The following is a 17,381-nucleotide window of genomic DNA, read 5'->3' on the forward strand; positions in this document are numbered from 1 at the left end:
CAAGCTGCTAGACACCTTGTCGTGGCTTCCTGCCTTCCCACGAGCAGCCTTGTCATCTTGGTACGTGCCGAGTGACATGGGGAGAGAATCCTGAGCACGAGTCTTTTGCCGCTCGTGTTGGGCAAAGGATGTGCAACCTGCAGCATGCAATGCGCTCCTTTGCGCTACTACACTCAATCATGACGCTCGCGCCCAGTATAACGAGCCTCGCGGATTGAGAGGCCATGTGGATTGGAACAGCGGCATCCTGTTCGCCCTAATGCATGTGCAATAGACTTGTGCCAGGTTATACGCCTCAAGTCTTTTCTGCTGGCGGTTCGACAACCACAGTTGGTGCGAGTGTCGCAGCCGTTGTCTTGTTGGTTGGAGGCGTCAGTCGATGCCTCAGCCGCATGATCAAAGCAGGACACCAACTCCGGGTCGGTGCCGATCGATGGTGGCCCTGATTCCTGGAGAAACGATTCCCGCCATCCGCACGGAGTTGTGCCTTCGCACTTCAGCGGGCGCCGTGTTGCGAAGACTGAGAATAGGGCTGAAGTCAGGGCCGGCTCTGAGTAGTAATCCGCAGCGTGTTCTTGGTTCTGCCACGACGGTCCGAGCAGATGGTGTATTCTTGGATTGGCGACCAGTGGCGCCAGCTGAGCGAAAATCTCGGTGCCCGCATAGGAGGTACAGTTCTGTAGGGTAGGAGTACGTATGTCATCGAGTGACCTGCCTTTCACAGGCAAGCACAAGTGCTGCGAAATGCACCGCTCGCCGTTACGTTGCCACTGCTATGCTGCCGTTCCGGCATGCCTCACACGGCACTACGCACGACAATCCAGCTGTCACTCATCCGCACGATATTTAGGCGCCCAGCAAGACACCACCAACTCAGGGCCGGCGATTACGCTGCTGCTCCCATTGCTGCTGAAGAGCCTGATGCTGCAAGCTGCGGACGCTCGGCACCGAGCAGAGCGTAATTCAAGGCCACTGAGGTCAGCATGGGCAAGAAATAGGTCGGTGGCTGGCTCCTGACGCATTCCCATGGACAGCCACAGCAGCCGCGTGAGGACGGTGGGCGGTAGAGTGAGGAAGGGATTGCGAGGGTTGGGCCAAACGACCTGGTCTCGCCACGCGCGACAGGATCGCAGGATGCCAGCCGAAGCCTTCCCAGCAGGCGTGCACAAGTACGTACTACGACAGCTTCACGCAGGAATCGGTTGGGCTCTTGGCGTTGCATTCGAGGATGAGCCTGGCGCTTGGCAGAGCGCTCGCTTCCGCTTACATGATGCCATAGAGTTCTCCGCCGGACAAGGGATCGGTACCTCTGCAGCGGGCAGGACAAGCGCCTGTCCCCTGCCACTCCTTCACAGTTGTGCATCGCTGCCATGGCCGTTCATACCGCACTGCAGTTGACGCTGTGTTCGAGATGGACGTTGTACCACGACAAAGTCGAGACATTCAAAATTTGCATGTGAGGTCTACCAATATCACGTGATGGCCGTCATCTTCCATTCATCACATGTTGCCTCGGCGCCTCGGCCAATTTTCGCTTCTTTGCTGCTCACCAGGACAAACAACAAGGTCATGAGGAGCAGGTGTTTTCTCATCACAAGGTGAACAAAACTGTCCTCAATCTCTGTTCCTCACCATATCACAACATCTCATATTCAGTCTCGCAAAATGGCCAACCAAGCAGGTACCACGTCCGCAGCGCAGTCCCGCGTTTCGCAAGTCGCCTCTCACATGCAGCCGTCTGGCCGGCCATCGCTACTCGAGAAACACCCCGACGATGTGGTTGTGACTGCTGCTCTCCGAACCCCCATCACAAAAGGAGGAAAAGGTGGCTTCAAGGACACAGCAGGAGCGGATCTGCTGCATGGCGCCTTTGTCAATCTGATCCAGCGATCAGGTATTGACCCAAAGCTTGTAGAGGATATCGCAGTGGGATGTGTGCTCGCACCAGGCGGTGGCGCCACTGAGTTCCGTGCTGCTGCTTTGGCAGCCGGTTTCCCAGACTCTACTGGTGTCAAGAGTTTGAACCGACAGTGTAGCTCCGGTCTGATGGCCGTTACGGACATTGCCAATGCTATCAAGTCTGGTATGATCGAGATCGGTGTTGGTGCTGGTGTCGAGAGCATGTCGACCCAGTATGGCCCAGGAGCTGTCACTGAATTCAGCGAGCTCCTTGAGAACCACAAGTCCGCTGCAGAGTGCAAGGTGCCTATGGGTCAATTGTCCGAACAAATGGCCAAGGACAAGGGCATTTCAAGGAAAGACCAGGATGCATTCGCGGCCAACAGCTACAAGAAGGCAATCGAAGCTCAGAAAAAGGGCCTGTTCGACCAGGAGATTGCCCCGTTGAAGGTCAAGTGGGAGGACCCAAAGACCGAGGAGACCAAGGAGATCACCGTCTCCCGTGACGACGGAGTTCGTGAAGTCACTGCTGAGTCGCTGGGCAAGATTCGCGCTGCATTCGCCAAGGATGGCACGATTCACGCCGGTAACGCATCCCAAGTCTCCGATGGAGCAGCTGCCGTCCTGTTGATGAAGAGGAGCACGGCCGAGCGACTAGGCCAGCAAATCATTGGCAAGTTCGTTCAGGCATCCATCGTCGGTGTGCCCCCGCTTCTCATGGGTATCGGACCTTGGAAAGCCATCCCAGTTGCGCTCGAGAAATCCGGAATCTCCACGGACGATGTGGATATCTTCGAGATCAACGAGGCGTTTGCATCGCAGTGCTTGTGGTGTGCAAATGAGCTTGGCCTGCCTCACGAGAAGATCAACCCTAAGGGAGGGTAAGTCCACACATCGATTGTGCTCCTTCTCCTAAGAATACATGGAACTAACACTGCTTACAGAGCAATTGCATTCGGTCACCCTCTGGGATGCACCGGCGCACGACAAGTCAGCACTTTGCTTTACGAACTCAAGAGGACGAACAAGCAGGTCGGCGTGACCAGCATGTGTGTTGGTACAGGAATGGGCATGGCAGCTGTGTGGGTCGCTGAGTAGATTGTGGTTGGAGTTCGATCATGATGTAACAGAAACGCGATGGGATTTCGACAGGACTGCAGAGACATCGTCTCCGTGTCCCAAAAGAGTACCAACCTCCATGTCGGCAGTCTTCGATTCAAATGTATAGAATAGTGATCATTACGGCTTCAAGTTGGTCTGTGCGCTGTCCTCGGCCGCCCTCCTATATCACAAAGTTCGAAATCCTTCTCTAATAACAACCCCATCTTGGTCAACCTCGCTTGGTCGCATGCCCCAACTAACTATAACGCCATCCGCTGCAGGTTCTCCCTGATGCATCAACGGTTCTGCTACCGATAACTAGGACGCTTCAGGCATTTCTGCTCTGCCTATACTTGGAATAGTCGCCGCAACACGCTTACTTTGCGCCAGCAGCTAGAGCCAAGTACTCGCCCCTGCTTCAGCCTAAACGTTCATCTGCCTCCGTCATGCCGGTTGCCTTGGTATCAGCCGAAACCACTGTCAAAGAGCCGGCTGGTCGTCCTTCCTCGGGCCGACTGACATGTCCGCCAACATGATCAGCCGCCGCTTCTGCTCAGCCTCACCAGCCGCCAAGACAGAGGACACGCACGCAAGGCAGTGTCTGTGTTCAACCACCTCAAAAGCTCATCTGCCGCTCCTCCACAGGTGTTGCTCCAATTGAGACCGCTGGCAGGTCTAAAGTCGACCCGGTGGCGTCTTGAGAAAAGTTTTCCTCTCCCAGTGACCCAGATCGTGATGCGACTCCTGACGCGTGTTGATGGAGCACCTGTTTCATCAACCGGATCTCCTCAGCATCGGGCGAACTGCTGTCTTTGTGCATTGCGGACGAGTGGAAGTGGAACGCCCCAGTGGCCGCTTGGACACGCGCAAGATTGCTAGACCGCACCCCTCCCCCAGGCATGACCATGATCCGTTCTTGAGCCCGCTGAACCATGGCCCTTAGGACAGTCAAGCCCTCACCGACTCCTGCTGATGCGCCCCCAGAGCTCAGTAGAGAGTGGCAACCAGTGGCGATGACGTCCTCAAGGGCTTGGAGAGGATCTGGAGTCTCATCGAAGGCTTTGTGGAATGTACAGGGCAATGGGGCTGCTCTTCGTACCAATTGGGCAGTCCTGCCAACATCGATCTCCCGCTTGTCGTCCAAGATGCCAAAAACGAAGCCGTCGGCCGCGGGTTTCAATTCGTCAATGTCAGCCTTCATGCGCTGGAACTCGGCATCGGAAAAGTTGAAATGTCCGCCTCGAGGACGGATCATGACGAAGACAGGAATCGTCACCTTGGACTTGACACGGGCCAACCATTCTGCTGCTGGCGTTGTTCCTCCAGCATGCTGAGAGTCACACAGTTCGATTCGATCGGCCCCTGCTTCACTCGCGATGATTGCGCTTTCGGGGCTGAAGCAGCACACTTCCAGTAAAGACATTAGAAGAGGTGCAGCGTGTGGCTTGGAGCAGACGCAGTATCTGTGCCGTTATCATGACTGCCACAAGCTGGCCCTGCGCGTGCGGTCCTCAATCGGCTCTTTCCCGGGTATTCGTGATGGTGCGACTACAATCTGCAACCGTGAAAGATCCTTGTGAAAAGAAGTACCTCAGGATGCAGACCTCGTTCCTTCTTCCCAAATGCCTCTGCCTCGTTATTAGGGCGACGTTGTCAAACCAAGTCCAGCTTGACGATGCTGATCAAGGCAAGCACCGCTCACGTATTGCAGAGAAAGTCCTCCAATCGTGCGGATGCTACCACTTGGCCCGTCAGGTAGCGGTTCAGAGTCCCACTATGGGTTGAGAGCAAGTATGCACGAGTCACATCGCTCTTGTATACCCAAAGACATCATACAGTAGCTCGTCGACCAAACGAAAACACGATCAGTCCAGCCGTGGCATCCTACGAAAATCTTGCCGGATACCGCAGGCGACACTCGGATCAAGCATCTGCCAAGCGCATACACATGCAGGTCCTGGGAACTTATTGAAGGAGCCATACAAGCTGCGCACTCAGTAACAAAAGTCCACCACACAGCGACAGCAAATGCCTTCACAAGCTTTGATGGTGCGCCAGACTTTTGTCATGTTGCTTTGGTAAGCACCTGCATACAGACTAACGAGTAGCCCGGTATGCTCTAGGTTAGGTGCATTCACTTGGGCCTTCTATCCCGACGACATGCAATCGTACCAACGATGGCCAGTAGCACTCACTGTCTTATTGTTCTCGGCGAGCACGAACAGATTGGTTGGCGATGGCTGCTTGTCGTGGAAGATGTTCGTGGCTATGCACTCCTCATGCCTCCTAGACATTTGACGTGGGCAGCAAACCGAGGGATGAAACGCGGTTAGCAGTGCATAGGGTGTTGACGCAGGGTACCGAATCACCAACAATGGACAATGCTCCCAACATCAGCGCTCCATGATGCCCAGACTTGACCGGTCAACGATGAAGCAAATAACAGCGGCTTACAGTCTTCGCATGCATTACTCAAACCAGTGCGAGAAGCCGTTTTTGCTCATGTAGGGCACACCCACGGATGACTTTTTCCAACCACGATGGCGAGCCGCACCGAGGAACGTCGAGCAATTCGGAAGCGAAATCTCGATTTCTGACCTGTAATACCAAATCTCGCTGTTGCCTGAGGGAACAGGAAGCTGCCTCCTAGAGCATCCTGCACAAGCAACAATGCCAACACGGTTGGTCGCCGATGGACGAGCAGACGCACTGCTGTGCTGCGGAACTTCGCATACCGAAGCTCGGCTGCTAGAATCACTGAGATGCAACACATGCACATATGCAGCTAACGGATGTCCTTTTCGTTTCTGCTGCAAAACTGCCAGAGACGCCTTCGGGAGGAGTCCGATCAGGACTCCACGCGCTCCGAGCCTCGCACAGGATTGTGGCTACTTCCCAACTCTGCTAGTACAGCTGTGCGAGAAGGATGACGGGAGCGGTCTGACCACTGAGAGTGATGATGAAAGGCGACCCCTAGAAAGAATCCTGCAATCCTCCTTCTCCTTCGTTCCTTCCATCTGGGCTCCTGCAACGGCAAACTCTGCTTGCTTAACGATCACTTGAGGATCTGGGCGGCTCTCACTCGACGGCGACTCCGACGATCCTTTCGCCCTACGGAAGGAGCCCTATAGTGACCTTCTGATTTTGGGGTGCTGGGGCCCTGTCTGGGGCTTCATCGAGGGCTCATAGCTTTGCTCCTGCGCGGCCAAGGCACACATCCCGCTGTCGCTTGCTTTGCCGCCAACCACAGCGGTGGAATGCTGCGAAGAAGCAAGAATCGACAACAACGTCCGATGCAGTTGGTGGTTGTCCAGCCTTCGAAACCGAACTAATGCCCATCAAGGGAAAGTCGTCACCAACGTCATGTCATCGACACTCGACAGAGTCCGCGCCGCTCCTCGGCTCCACAGGGAGGATCACACAGCCTGTCGACTCATCAATGCCTTCTGGGATGCAATTACCAAGTCCAGAGCAATTGCCAAGTCCAGAGCGACTCCCGTCTCACTTTCGCTTTTTCCTGAAAGCGGGCCTCGCAAATTGGCATCAGATTCGAAACTTCACGTCAGTACGATCATCGGGGACTCCGAGAAACGCTGTTTTGCGATAGGAGTGCCCTGACAGACGGGTGGATCTTTGATGAGATGACGATGGGAAGTTCTGGACGACGTGTATTGTTGCTGCCGCCTGCGCCGCATGAGAACATCACACGTAAGTTCTCGCTGGCGTGGTGAATGCTGTGGGAGTTCGAGTACGTGCAATCCTTCCCGCACCTCATCAGACTACATTCAGTACGTACAACTCCAACAATGCACAGTACAAGTTAACCTTGTTGCTTGTTGCGCCTCTCTACATGGAGGCAACCGGAATCCTACCATACCACCGCCATCGCTAACATTCCGAGGACTCGCTATGCTTAGCAATCGACCGCTTGTAGGCGGGAGAGCAGTACGCTAACTTCTCTTCGTACATCGAGCCTCTCATCTTCTACGTATTCGTACGAGAGAAGCCTCTTCAATCCTCCAATCCTTCACACGTAGGTCCACCCAACACCTTATCGGCAACTTCAGAACGTGCGAGACCGAGAACCCGAACCCAGACACGGCCGCACACCCACATGCACGGACGGCATGCCCGGCACGCACGCGGCTCTCACGAGGATGGGATGAGACAATAGCGTCTTCCTCAAGGAATGCGTACCGCATCCCTCACTTCAACGCTCGGGACCGAGAGAAAAGCCTCCTCAACTCAATCATGCGTAAGGAAGATGCAGGTGCGCCGCCAGCATGACGCTCGCGTGGACGAAGTCGCCGCAGGAGGACGACCTCTTCATCACCTCCTCCTCCGCCCCTTCCCTGTTCCGCCGCGGAGGAACCCCGGTGCTGACGACGGTGCTGTGTGTCACTACCACTCTTCGTTTGATAGTACCACACCCCCCAGGACCCAAGCAGCAATCCCGTAAGCGGGATAGTAATCGCCCAGAAAATCCAGAAGCTCCTTGCGACTCGTAGCATCCTGCTCTCCGAGTCGAAGTCAACGTCGAAGAAGGGCGTGCTGAAGACAGATCCGATGCCGGTGAGTGGGAGGAAGATGAGCGTGAGGATCGCGATAGCCTTTATCGCATGACTATCGTTCTTCATCGTCTGACTATCCTCCTGTGTGACGAGGTTGAAGGAGAGGCTGATAAGGTTCGACATGCGTTGTTGGAGGCTCTGGAGCCGGAGTTGAGTCGATTCGAGGGTCGATTTACGGTAGGTGAGTGATGTTGCCGTTGCGGTCGATAAAGATGTTGTGTTGTTTGTGTGGAGGAAGCGGTGGTGGTGGGTCATGTTTTCGAGGACGAGGAGGGTTGCGGAGGCTGCTTCAAGAAGATAGGTGCAGTGTTTCGAAAGGTTGTGTAGGCCGGCGAAGTCGAGGTCGGGGATGACTGTTCCATCGTCGTCGTCGTGGCCCTCCTCTTTGTTAGGACGAACTGCCTGCTTGCGATCACTCCTCCGCAACGTCAAAATCTCAATCGGTCGAAACACATCCGCCAAACCCCAAGCAACTCGATCCAAGGTAAGATACCACTTCTCCAACAGTATACTAAACAGCAGGTAGGGATCCTGAACAGCGTCCTCCCAAGAATCACTACCCAACAACTGCTCAAACCTCCTCACAATATCCTGCCTCTGACTAAAACACACCAGTGTAACACACTTCGACCCATCAGCCCTCTCCCTCGTATGAACCAACGCATCGAGATGCCACCACGCCGAACTATCCTGGCTGCCTCCGCGAGGATTCTTCGCTGTACCGTCGACGATGTCGTAGAACTGCAAGTTGTCGACTTCGACCGTCGCCCTGACCTGGACGTCCTTACACACAAGCCGCATCCACGCTACATCGACATTCGGGTTGTTGAGGACTTTGTGGCCACCGAAAGAATGCGTCACGTTGCGGAGTCGTTCTGTCAGCCAGGCTGAGGGGAAGGCGTAGTGCTGGTATATCGCTTTCAAAGCTAGATCTGCCGATAGGTCTGGGGGGTCTCGGGGTAAGAAGACGATGCGGAGACTGCAGGTTGAATTGGGGTCTTCGTCACAGGCGATCAGTGCTTTTGCTGTCTTGATAGGTGGCTCGACTCGTGCATTGGCAGTTGCATCTGAATACCACTCCAATACATCGACGGCGAGGCCTTCCTCAACGGGAGGATGGTTAGGTGGAAGCGGTGGGAAGAAATGGTCCCAGACTGACTGGTCTTCCAGGATTGCCGACATGACGATATTCGAGAATTATGAAAGCGTCGTCGAGTTGAGTTGCGATTTCGCTTCATCGTACTGGGATCGAGGTGAAGTACACCAGCCGCCGTCTCCTGAGCTGAAAAAACAAGCGAGACCTTTGTGCTACAATGGCTGAACTCAGGCGCCATCGCAAGCTATTCTGGGATTTCGTTTCACTGACAAGACAACGCCAGACGCCTAAATAAGATCGAGCACCACACCAACTGAGTTCATCTTCATCGTGTTTGAAGTTTGAACGACCAGATATCGATTGCGGTTGAAGGCCTTCAACGTCGCCATCAACCTACAACTCCGCAAATACATCCAAACTCGCTCTCGCCACTCCGTCCTCCCACGAAAACAACAAGTTGTCCTCACAACTACTTCCCAAACCCGCGTTGCTCAACCAAGCCGGCTCCCAATAGAACACGCCCGTCCCACCCGCACCCTCAACCACCTCCGCGACATCCCTCAGCCATGTAGCCTGACCCTCCGCCGAAAACGGGATATCAGTCGTATTGTCCGGGAAAGCGTAACTTGGATTCGGACATTCGACCGGCCAATTCGTCTCGACAACCATGATATCCTTGCTATATTTCGATGCCAGAGAGGTAAGGCTAGAGGACAGGGAAGCCAACGTCGCGGCGGAGTTGTAAAACGGATAATACGACACAGCCTGAACATCATAATCATCCGCCGTGAAAGGGCCTTGCGAGAGAACAGTATCGTACCACCACTCCTGCGTATCGAAGTTCCAGCCATTATCCAGATGAATCAGGATCTTCGGCTGAGGCGATACGTTCGAGTCCTTAATCCCCGCCGAAGCAGAATGCAGCAGACGAGCGAGGCTGTATGGCCCGTCTGTTTCGTCGATGTCGCCTAGAGGCCAGAGCATGCCCGCGGTGATTTCGTTGCCGATGGAGACGAGCGTCAAGGGGATGCCGGCGGATTGGAAACTATTCATGGTCGATAGCGTGTAGTTGTACACCGCCCAGGCAAGATCATCGATACCATAATCCGCCCACGCTGACGGTGTCGTCTGGTGCGTAGGATCGGCCCATGTGTCGCTGTAGTGGAAGTCGAGGTAGATATCTAGGCCTGCGGCTTGTGCGCGTTGGGCGAGTTGGAGGTTATAATCGAGATTGTAGTTGCCATCGGATGGGTTTACCCAGACCCGTTGTCGGACGATGTTGACGCCGGAGTTGAAAATGATTGTCTCGAGCGGTTGAACGGTGCCATCTGTTGGGCTATAAGAAGTGCCAGCATCCTCTTCGACGATCAGGGAGGACCAGTCGACGCCTTTGTACGTGAGAGCTGCGCTTGTGCCAGTCGCCAGTACAGGTAGGAGGTGAAGCGTCTTCATGGCTTTGTGTCAATGGGCAGGAGTCGGATTCCGAAAGCAGATGCCCGTGTCGTTGCAATTGAAGGTGTCTTGTGACTCTTGTGTCCATGGCCGATTTCTCGCTTGTCGTACGCTGTCTATTTGAGACACGAAACTCTGTGACGCTCGCTCTCATTTCGGAAGAATTCGAGCTCAGCAAACTCTCGCCTGTTGGCGTCCTAGCCATGCAAATCATCGCCTGTAAGCGACAGACGTTCTGGCTTCAAGCTCATCGCAGGTTTTTATCCACCCGGTCAAAGTGGGACGCATAGGACCGTCATTTCTCCGACGACTTAAGAGCGACCTCGCTTCCGCTGGCATTTCAAGCTGGCTAGATGGCTTGCGATTGAGTAAGTGAATCGATGGCACCTCCAAGATCTCTGCCAACTAGTATTGCGTGTCGAAAGCGAGGTGAAGGGGCTGGAATGTCAAAAGCTTCATACTGTTGCTCTTCTACTATCGTCCAGTGGCTAGCAAAGCAACTGGGCATCTTCTGCGATCAGAAACACCACAGTATCAACGACGATTCTCCTTCTCATTCGCAGTAGCCTCTGCCTCGTCCAATGCCCAGACCACTCCCATGCCCGCATCGGCACTGACCTCCTGTCCGTCTTTGCCAATAAGCACAGCTCTTGATTCGCCTTTCTCGTCTTTGTTCAACGTGTTTTTCAGATGACCTATGAGTCGGAAATGGATCGACGTAGTACCGAGCCAACGCAGGCTGAAGGCTGCACTGGTCCCCCAGTTGAGCTTTGAGGCGAACGCAGGCTTGGGCATCTTGGGATCTGGTGGTGAGGTCATGAGTGCCTGAAGTCGTTAGCATTGATGTGATCACGCATCATGGTAGGTGAGACGTACATATCCTTGAAATGCCATGCTCTTGTTGACGCTGAAGAGTAGTATAACATGACGAGAGGTTTTGCAGGCCTCTGCAAGCAGATCCTCATTCTTCTCTTGTGTAGCCCATAAGTTCTCACGTTGCGCAGCGATCACATTCTCGTGATTCCAAGACTTGATCAAAAAGTATCGTACACCTGTATCTAGATCAGAAGACGAACAGAAGAAAGTAAGCGCAATTGTTATGATGTTCGAATGTGTTCTTTCTGCAAATACAGTACTCGTGATAGTCATTTCCCAACCCAGTAATCCAATGAGAAGGGTCTTCGTTATTCTATGCACGACAGAAGGGTGACTGACCGCCTTTGCGAAGATCCAGAAGTACACTGCCTCGGTACTGTGGTGCCTTGGTGTTCGAGTTGTTGCGGGTGTTGCTGAAGGGGAGACGTGGAGGAGGATCATACGGGGTGTAGCTGTCGTAGGCGATCTCTCCCTCCTCGCGATAGTAGGACTGCCTGCGCTCAAGAGAAGAGTCTCGGCTCTCGCGTCTGCTTCCAGGAGGCCTGTATGTGCCCTTGCGCTCGAGAAAAGCATCTACGCTCTCGCCTCTGCTTCCAGGAGGTCTGTAACCACCTTTACGCTCGCTGACAGACGGACGGCGGGCGTCAGGGTAGGAGATACGACGCTCAAGATCTGCCGGACTGGGCGTACGTGGACGACGAAGTGGTGGTGGCCGAGAATCGAGAGGCGAGTCATTGGCCCCACGAATGCGAAAGCCACTGTTGTCTTCGAGACGACGCATCTTCTCTGGCGGCAATGACGCTGGAGAATGTCCGCGCTTTGTACCGTTGGTACCGTTGACCTTGGGAGTTGCCATCTCTTTCGGCATGGTGGCAGGGAGTGGCGGTGGGGCCATGGTAGTGGCTGATGGCTTGGGCGTAGCCATCCTGAGCGATTGCATCGCTTCCTGCTCGGCTTGCTTGAGTTTCTCCAGCTTCTCGGCGATGCGGGCAGCCTCTTCTTCTAGCGCCTTTCGCTCCTTGTATGTGGACAGCTTGGAGGTTCGGAACTCGACATCGTGGAACCCTGTTATCTCCAGCCAAGCTGGCAGATCAGCATAATAGGAGTCTGAGAGATTGGTAGAACGCTCGGAGTGCTCATAAGGCCATTGTGCTGCCTCTTGCGTGGCGTTCGTGTTGGTTGGTTTCTGATGGTTCTCCGCTGGAGCCGCTGACTTCGTCAGATCATCCGCAGTAGCAGAACTGGTGTTCTCGCTCGCAGCAAGCGCGGCTGCCTTTTCGTCTGCCAACGCCTTGCCATGGTCGAGCAGAGCTTCGAGAGGGCTAATGTTGCTCGATGGCTTGGGCTGCTCTTTGACCTCCTCCTTGATTGGGTTGTTTGTTTGTGATTGTGTCTGAATGGGTTGACTAGGCGCGATTGGAACTGACGACACTGCTTCGACAGGTTGTGGGTTCATCTGAGCTGGCGTACCGGATCGAGATGCTGCTTTGGAGGGCGTGTTTTGGCGCTGTGCGAGCAGCTTGGCCCGCAGCATCTCGGCTCGCTTCTGGTTCCTATCCTTTTCTGCTTGCGAGATTGGTTTGGGGGTCATGTTGGTGGTCACGTTTTGGTCATGGTTCGACGGTTGAGGTGCCTGCGTGAAATGTCGAGAGTCAGTCTGTTCACATGCAAACACGGCCGAAAACATACTCCTGGGTGAGCGTCGTCGTTGGGGTTGGCGTCATCATAGAAGTTATCATTTTCGTCGTCTACTTCACCACCACTTGGCTGGGGGTCGTCGGGAAAGCCAAACACCGCCATTGGGTTGTTCCAATCCATCTTGGGCGACCCGTGTAGCGATGAGGTTGAGCTTCAATTGATGAAGGAGCACGAAGTTCGGCGCTTTGTGTTTGAGTTGGCGCGCCGACGCGCCCCGCTAAGCTAGCTCGAGGCGCGGCCCGAACCTTTCCAAGTCAGTGCTCTATCTTCGGGTAACCGCGACCACTTCAGGGCGAGCAAGATGCCGGACGCGTGTACCTTGCAAATATCCCCCATGATGTTTGCTGTTAGACTGCCATAGGTAAGTCGTGTCTCTCTCCAATACCTCCATCACCGACGACGTCCCGTGGCGGTCGAGGGCAGCACTTCTCCCAGATCGCACTGAAGACGTGCTCGATGACCTCCTTTACCTCCATCCCTCGGCAGCACTGGAGATAAGAGGACCGAGCGCGATATCGAGGCACAGCAGCGACCTAGTATGCGGCTCTGGCACCTCTTTCTGGAGGCAAGCCTCGCCGCCGCCCAATTGTACCAACAGCAAGCTCAAACTCCGTTGCAATACTCAACACCAGTGAGTTGATACTCCTCAACAAGGGGCCACTCCCCACGGGACTGACCGTTACAGTGCGCTCTACTTGCAGCTTTGTTCCCTGAGCAGGTTGTTAATCCCGGAGAAGAAGGTTACGCCCACGCACAAGAAAAGTACTGGTCGATTCAACAGGCGGAACTGATACCAGCATGCCGCTTTCTCCCACGGGGCGCTCGCGACATTCAGATTGCCCTGGCTGATGTGATTCATCCCTCCAATGCCAGCATTGCCATTTCTTCTGGTGGACATTCGTCCGTGACTGGCGCGTCGAATATCGATGATGGTATCACGTTTGACCTGTCAGACATGTCCGGCGTCAATGTGGGCGACATGGAGGAGACCGTCGTTCTGGGCCCTGGAGCCCGTTGGAGAGACGTCTATCGAACCCTTCAGAAGCAAAACTTGACTGTGTCTGGCGGCAGAGTTGGCAGTGTCGGAGTGGGTGGCTACGTGCTCGGTGGCGGGTTTTCTTGGTTTGCTAACCAATATGGCTGGACATGTGACACTATCATCGAGTTTGAAGTAGTCACACCCCAGGGTGAGATTTTGTGGGTGAACGCTGGCCATCACGAAGATCTGTTCTGGGCATTGAAAGGCTCACTTGGCGCCTTTGGCATTGTGACTAAGATCAAAATGCCGACGCTCCCAAACACAGTGGTCTATGGAGGCGCACTTTCTTACGAGCAGCCACACTTTCCGCTCGTTTGCAACGCCTTGAAGAACCTGGCGGCCAGGGCTGAGGACGACCTGACGACGCAGGGCTACCTCTCGTTTGCTTGGTTGCAAGCAGAGAAGCGGTTCGAGTACGACGTCTACCTCATCAATACCGAAGGTCAATCTTCCCACGAAGCACTGGCAGCGTTCGAGGCTATCCCACACCTGGGTGGCCAACTTAGCACAACTACGATCGGCAAGAGCGCAGATGACATCGACAGAAGCAACCCTCTTGGGTTTCGTCGATTCAAATTCACTCTGACCAGCACACTCAGCCCAAGCGCGATGACTGCCGTGCACGACGTCGTCAAGACCTTCACCGAAAACACGAAATTCGACCCGACCGGAGTTGTTGGTGTCACCTTCCAACCGCTGACTTCGAGCCATCTCAAAGCTCAGAAGAATATCTTCAACCTCATTCCCTCCCATGGACCTCTGCTCCTGATTTCAGTCGAGCTGTGGTGGAACGATGCGGATCGCGACATCTATTTCAGCGGCAAGGCCAACAAGCTCCAGCATGATCTGGAAGCGACACTCAAGAAGTTGGACGCTTTTCATCCATTTATTTACCCGAACTATGCTTCACGAGAGCAAAATCCATTTGCAACGCTGGACCCCGTAACAATGCGCATGCTCGCTGCAACGAAGCGCAAGTACGATCCTAATGATCGCTGGTCGAAAATAGTTCCTGGATCGACATACTTGAACTGAACCAGTCCCATGCAGCTTCCTGGTCTATCTTACGGACACTCTAAGGCCTCTCTTGTCATCACCGTGGAGCGAACACTTCCATTGTTCCACCACTGCGGCCTGCTTCGTTGGCTGAGCTCGCGTTTCGTTCTACTCGGTGGCGCTCTCGCTTCGGACAATGTCGGTGCATGATCAGCTCACGGGCAGCCCCATACGCCATTCCACATGCCATCGTCTCATTGTTTACCAATCCCATGTTAAGAGTCGCAGTAGCAAACGTCAACTGCATGCTCCCACGTCGGCAAGTCAGGAGTGCGCAAGACGTCCTTATCCCACGACCAATCCATCTATGGACATTATCTTCGGAGCTCTCGCCATCCTGTCGCTCACCCTGGCATTTCAAGCGGACCCAGAACTCTTTCTAGGCTCCATCTGCAGCATAGCTTTGGACATGCTCAATGGCGACGACCCCAGAGACGAAACCGGTGCGCCAGATGCTGTCGACATGGGCGAGTTGGCAGCTGACACACTTGGCGATGTCATCAGATTCATGACCGTTGTTGCACGGCTAGCGATCGAGGACTGTAAGGTGTATCATGGAGGTCTGCACATTCTCAGCCTTCAAGCCAAACTCGGTTTCCAGGTGTCATCCACCCCAGCCTCGCCAGACGAAGCGCAGTACCTCCACAGCATCTTGGGAGACCTCGAGAACATTGAAAGCGTCAATATACACGAAGTTGTGGTTGGAGAAGATATGGAGCTGGCCTATGGTCCTCAGAAAGACACCGTTCGATTGTCTCTCAAGTACGTCGGACCTTCTTCAGCGGCGGTGTTTGCGTTAGCATGAGAAGCAGTTGTCCACTGTACTTTCCCAAAATGAACATGGAGATCTTGTGATGTCGCATCAGTCGTTAACCTGGCCGCACCCGACTCCATCAACCGTTCCACTTTAAACTTCAGACCCCTGTCAGCTCATCACGCCCTACGCGTCTTCCCAGTCGCGTCTCACAAAATAGATTCACTTCGTCATACCTTTGGCCTCTGTCACTCTACACGCCACAGGACTTAACAACATATCCGGCGACATGCCGCCATTTCAAGCCTACATCGTGACCCGCCGCGATCTAATCCACCACACCGACGAGGAAGGCCGCTATCACATCATCGGCGTCTTCGCCACACGCAAAGCAGCAATCAAGCGCGCAAAACAACATGTGAGAGAAGAGTTGGAGCGCGTGGGCGGGACTTCGGAGCGTTTTGATGCGAGAACGGAGTATGCGTGTGCGATTCGTCCAAGGAGGATCGAGGAGTTTCAGTTGAATGTCGAGGTTGAAGCGTTTCTGTTTGAGGATGGAGCCGATCGATCGACGACGACGATGAGGATGAGGATGAAGATGAGATTGATCAGTATGAAGAGGATGAAGAGCACGAAGAGAGAAGTGTCGTCGAGCTCCCCGATTCAAGCGAAGATGGTTCAGAGGAGTACAACTGTGAGATTCAATGGAGAAAGCCGAAACGCTTGTGGAGTGACGTTGAGGACGACGAACAGAATGAGGAGGAGGTGGATGAGGAAGAGGAAGAAGAGTAAGAGTTCATCAGAGCAGTCGAGAATGGTGTTGACGGTGGAGGATCAGGCGACTTGATGGCTTCGCATTCGCAGCCTGGGAGGAAACGTCGCTTGCTTAACGAAGATGATGAGTCGGCTTCTCGCAACATCAGGCCTCCTTTTGAGCGCTGATGACTGATGAGATCGTGAGAGGAGCAGTCAGAACTTGCTACCTTTGTCGTTCCGCTATAGAAATTGGAACGCATGGGACTATCATCTCTCTGGTGCTTTTGATGCGACTACGCTTCTGTTCACACGTCAGGCAATTCTGGTGCCCTTCGAGTACGGGGCATTGATGTTCCGCTATGGGATGATGCCCAGGGTATCTCCTTCGACTCTTACGGACTCACGTGGCTCTTGTCTAAAGAGCGAGGTGGTTCCATACTAGTCGCCCTCAAGGATAAAATAGGCGGGAAGGCGTCAAGCTTGCCCAGAAGGACAGCAATAATGGGAGAAGGTACCAAAATGGAGCGACGCCATGCTATCGATATCGTTTTCACATGCCACATGCTGGGCCGACCCCAGACCCGTTCCCCGCAACCTCGCAACCTCCGCCAATTATCACGTGGGCGTGCCTGCATTAGCTAGCCTATCTTCGGCACCTCGGTATGTTCAGAGTTCAGACTTCACCTCCTCGGCGGCATCCGCTGTGAAATCAGACTTTGTGACTATTGTGCCACATTCGCTTCATGCAAGTTCTTTGAAATGATGCTGTGCAGTTTGCAGTCACGATTTTGACACACAACTCAGTCCCGTATGCTTGATGCAGTCAGTGGAAGCAGCAAAACCGCTTCCATCGCGGCGAATTCAAATGATCGAGGACCACAGACGAGCCCTTTCGAACGGACAGACGAAGAGCACCTTGCAACTCTAATATTGATTCCATGAGACAAGCGCATCCTTCCACGGATCTAATGCATTCTCGCTTCCCAACTGTACCAGTGCAGTATGCTGACCTGCAGTAGACGAACTTCGAATTCAATGGTCTCGCAGAGAGCGCGCCGTACCTGGTACCTACCTCCGCAGCTA

The 17,381-nt window shown here is 54.1% G+C and overlaps 8 protein-coding genes across 8 annotated transcripts; 4 read left to right on the forward strand and 4 right to left on the reverse strand.

The window, feature by feature from the left end:
• Nucleotides 1-1,665: 1,665 nt before the first annotated feature.
• On the forward strand, nt 1,666-2,997 carry M409DRAFT_63366 (uncharacterized protein; the record flags this gene model as incomplete). The annotated part of the gene is made up of 2 exons (XM_033815564.1): nt 1,666-2,780; nt 2,844-2,997. 2 exons carry the CDS (start codon nt 1,666-1,668, stop codon nt 2,995-2,997), a joined length of 1,269 nt encoding a protein of 422 aa, XP_033672672.1.
• Nucleotides 2,998-3,423: 426 nt separating this feature from the next.
• M409DRAFT_63367 (uncharacterized protein) lies at nt 3,424-4,423 on the reverse strand (the record flags this gene model as incomplete). The annotated part of the gene is made up of 2 exons (XM_033815565.1): nt 3,424-3,435; nt 3,767-4,423. The coding sequence occupies 2 exons, from the start codon at nt 4,421-4,423 to the stop codon at nt 3,424-3,426; spliced, it is 669 nt and encodes a 222-aa protein (XP_033672673.1).
• A 2,782-nt stretch (nt 4,424-7,205) lies between these two features.
• M409DRAFT_18018 (uncharacterized protein) lies at nt 7,206-8,753 on the reverse strand (the record flags this gene model as incomplete). Its single annotated transcript, XM_033804319.1, has 1 exon — nt 7,206-8,753. One exon carries the CDS (start codon nt 8,751-8,753, stop codon nt 7,206-7,208), a length of 1,548 nt encoding a protein of 515 aa, XP_033672674.1.
• Nucleotides 8,754-9,060: 307 nt separating this feature from the next.
• On the reverse strand, nt 9,061-10,119 carry M409DRAFT_63368 (glycoside hydrolase family 53 protein; the record flags this gene model as incomplete). The annotated part of the gene is made up of 1 exon (XM_033815566.1): nt 9,061-10,119. One exon carries the CDS (start codon nt 10,117-10,119, stop codon nt 9,061-9,063), a length of 1,059 nt encoding a protein of 352 aa, XP_033672675.1.
• Nucleotides 10,120-10,653: 534 nt separating this feature from the next.
• M409DRAFT_50430 (uncharacterized protein) lies at nt 10,654-12,813 on the reverse strand (the record flags this gene model as incomplete). Its single annotated transcript, XM_033811533.1, has 4 exons — nt 10,654-10,944; nt 10,996-11,171; nt 11,335-12,628; nt 12,685-12,813. The coding sequence occupies 4 exons, from the start codon at nt 12,811-12,813 to the stop codon at nt 10,654-10,656; spliced, it is 1,890 nt and encodes a 629-aa protein (XP_033672676.1).
• Nucleotides 12,814-13,231: 418 nt separating this feature from the next.
• M409DRAFT_63369 (uncharacterized protein) lies at nt 13,232-14,767 on the forward strand (the record flags this gene model as incomplete). The annotated part of the gene is made up of 2 exons (XM_033815567.1): nt 13,232-13,324; nt 13,379-14,767. 2 exons carry the CDS (start codon nt 13,232-13,234, stop codon nt 14,765-14,767), a joined length of 1,482 nt encoding a protein of 493 aa, XP_033672677.1.
• A 328-nt stretch (nt 14,768-15,095) lies between these two features.
• On the forward strand, nt 15,096-15,593 carry M409DRAFT_18022 (uncharacterized protein; the record flags this gene model as incomplete). Its single annotated transcript, XM_033804320.1, has 1 exon — nt 15,096-15,593. The coding sequence occupies one exon, from the start codon at nt 15,096-15,098 to the stop codon at nt 15,591-15,593; it is 498 nt and encodes a 165-aa protein (XP_033672678.1).
• A 238-nt stretch (nt 15,594-15,831) lies between these two features.
• Nucleotides 15,832-16,389, forward strand: M409DRAFT_50432 (uncharacterized protein; the record flags this gene model as incomplete). The annotated part of the gene is made up of 1 exon (XM_033811534.1): nt 15,832-16,389. One exon carries the CDS (start codon nt 15,832-15,834, stop codon nt 16,387-16,389), a length of 558 nt encoding a protein of 185 aa, XP_033672679.1.
• Nucleotides 16,390-17,381: the final 992 nt, after the last annotated feature.

The sequence above is a fragment of the Zasmidium cellare genome (genome assembly GCF_010093935.1).
Source record: "Zasmidium cellare ATCC 36951 unplaced genomic scaffold M409scaffold_4, whole genome shotgun sequence".
Classification (NCBI taxonomy): domain Eukaryota; kingdom Fungi; phylum Ascomycota; class Dothideomycetes; order Mycosphaerellales; family Mycosphaerellaceae; genus Zasmidium; species Zasmidium cellare.